Here is a 2,600-nt window from a genome sequence, read left to right as displayed (position 1 = left end):
AGCGGCAAGACAAAGGGGCCAGAGAAAAGGCTTGTAAATAAAACCCAAAATGTCCCACACTGAGCTCCATCGGCTGATGCTTGGGGGAGGCATCGCTGGCACTGCCCGCAACGCACTGACCTCTTTGCTGAAGTTCACGCTGAGGAATGAAGTTTTGGGGTCTCTCAGGATCAAAGGCTGCTCCAGGCTGAAGTGGCAGTCCTTGCCAGCCCCCTGCACCCACTCCATGTAGACGTCCTCACGGAAGCCTTGCAGCAGCTCCATCATCTCTTCGTATTTCTCAGACAGTAGTTTGGCTTCAGCACTGACCATCACCCTGCCAAGATCATGATACAGAAGCTGATGCTGCAGGGCAAGGAGACACACATGGGGCCAGACACTGCCCCACGTCCCATGGGTGACCCACACGTACGGGTGGTCAATGGCAAACAAGTCCTTGTACTGCCCCTCCAGCCGTTCCTGCAGCTCCAGAGCCCACTTCAGCTGCCCGGCCACCGGCGGCATGTTTTTGTTGATGGCTGGACCCATCCCACACGGCGGCGGGGAAGAGATCTGGGTGTCGTAGAGCACCTTCACGTCCTCCAGCTCAGCCTTAAACATCTCCAGCAGGGCTGAGTAGTGGGAGGAAAGCTCAGCCTTTATCACGGGTCGCTCCAGCAGGTAGGAAAACATGTGCACCAACTGTGGGAGAAAGAAGTGCTGGCTTCAGTGCTCCAGAGTATCCCAGAGCAGCCGGTGACACCCTGAGGTGCCCCCAGCACGGTGCAGCATGCCAGGGCACGGGTACCTTCACAGCAGACACCAGGCAGCTGCAGTCATTGAAGCCTTGGCAGAAGATGGTGGCCAGGCGCCTGTCGATGTCCTCAATCTTCTTCTGGAACTCTGCAAAGTCTATGTCCAATTGCTGCCAGGAGAAAGCAAAACGATTCGAGCCGATGCAGCCTCTGCGCTTCCTTCCCTTCCTGAAGGATTTGCTGAACCCGGAGGGCTGGAGCCCCATGACCTGCCCAACATGTGCTGCCAAGTGATTATGTTTCATTTAGCAAATGCTTACACTGTGTACCAGCATCCACCCACCTCCTCTGTGGGATCCAAGGAGTCAAATTTGCAATCAGCAAAGACCTTGATGATTTCAGCCACCTCCTCATAGATCTGAAACACCTGAGTCCCAAGGATGTTTCCTTTCACTCCTCCCAGCTCTGCCTTCTCCAGCTTCAGGAACTCTATAGCTGTGTGGTACAGGTCCTGGGGAGCACAAACCATCATGTCACCAGGCTCCTCTCAGTGGCCAACCCTGGGTCCCCATGCCCCAATGCTCCAGATGCAGGAGCTGCATCCTGTGAGCTCCTTGCTCCCAAGGGCCATCCTTGCCAGGAACCCTTCCCAGGGACGGGTGCTGTTCTGGGACTGACACTGCACTCCCAGCCATGTACCACTGCTGCTCCCCCCGCACCAGCAGCCTCAGCCAACCTCGGGGCTGCAGCAGTTTGTCCTGTGCTGCTCTCAGTGACCACCCCAGAGCAGGGGCACATCGTGGCCCACGTGCTGTGCTATCACCTCGATCGTCTTGAGCCTGTGCAAGAAGGACTCCATTCTCCTGAAGATGACGCTGGGGGGAAAGTCCCAGAGCTGTGGGTCCTCCTGCAAAGGGACAGGAGCCATCAGCAACCTGAGCTGGTGTGGATGGGGCCAGGCAGACCCGCATCATTCCCTGCACCCACTGGGAACAACGTGGGCACCAGGTCGGAGCAGTAAGTATTGTAGGACTGGAAGAGGTTCTCTATGATGGAAACGCTCAGTTTGATTGCCCCCAAGGTCTCTTCAGGTTCTCCTTGCAGCCCCTTCATCACGTCCTCGGGGCTCAGGAAGTTACGGGTCTAGGACAGGCAGATGCAGGCAGGGGCTGTTGGCAGAGGGGAGCAAAGGGGGCTCCCTCTGCCCCCATCCACCCTCCGGCCCCACAGGCTCTTGTGGTGACCTGTGACCCACGCTTGCCCCAAACCCGCTCCAGCCCTACACTGGGCTTTACTGGTCCCTTGACTGGGGTGTCTCTACGTCACCCGAGCTGGGGTCCCCACAACTGCGCCATGCCCCTCCTGCCACCGGCCCAGAGCGGGAGGAGGTGGCGCCGGGTGGGGGCTCTACCAGATCGATGAGGAGGTTGCAGATCTCCTGCAGGATGACGACCACGCGTATGGGGGAGCTGTAGTGCAGGCAGTTGGCCCGGAGCAGGCGGACGGTGCACAGCGCCTGGTCCAGGTAGGGCTGCAGCTGCGGGAGCGGAGCCTTGTTAGTGCGGGGCCGTGGTTATGTAACGAGGGTCGGCAGAGCCGGGCTGGAGCCAGACCCGCCGCTGCCTCTACCAGGATGAGGCAGGCAGTGCCTAGTTATTTAGCCACATACAACCCACCTCGGAGTAATCTGCTTGTTCCATCTCTTCCAGCAGGATGCAGAGCGGTTGCAGGTGGAGGCTGATGTCCTTGGCTTCCTCCAGGCCTGGCCCAGGGGAGAAACCACGTGCTGGGGATGGGGAAGCCTCAACAGAGGGGCAGAGGCAGTTGCCCACCGTGGCTGGGGGACCTCCCAGCGCTGACGGCCTG

At 59.1% G+C, this 2,600-nt stretch overlaps 1 protein-coding gene across 1 annotated transcript in view; it reads right to left on the bottom strand.

The window, feature by feature from the left end:
• Window positions 1-2,600, bottom strand: part of LOC104408647 (dynein heavy chain 17, axonemal-like) — a gene marked incomplete at its 3' end in the record, with an annotated part of 15,024 nt that overhangs the window by 10,852 nt on the left and 1,572 nt on the right. Inside the window, 8 exon segments of the mRNA XM_010018305.1 lie at window positions 121-316; window positions 413-681; window positions 788-904; window positions 1,078-1,245; window positions 1,558-1,641; window positions 1,722-1,877; window positions 2,146-2,271; window positions 2,411-2,536. Of these exon segments, the coding sequence (XP_010016607.1) occupies window positions 121-316; window positions 413-681; window positions 788-904; window positions 1,078-1,245; window positions 1,558-1,641; window positions 1,722-1,877; window positions 2,146-2,271; window positions 2,411-2,536 (1,242 nt within the window).

This window comes from Nestor notabilis, unplaced genomic scaffold (assembly GCF_000696875.1).
Source record: "Nestor notabilis isolate BGI_N333 unplaced genomic scaffold, ASM69687v1 scaffold23707, whole genome shotgun sequence".
NCBI classification, from domain to species: Eukaryota; Metazoa; Chordata; class Aves; order Psittaciformes; family Psittacidae; genus Nestor; species Nestor notabilis.
The sequence above is the reverse complement of the archived record's forward strand: the minus strand, read 5'-3'. Positions and strand labels throughout refer to the sequence as shown.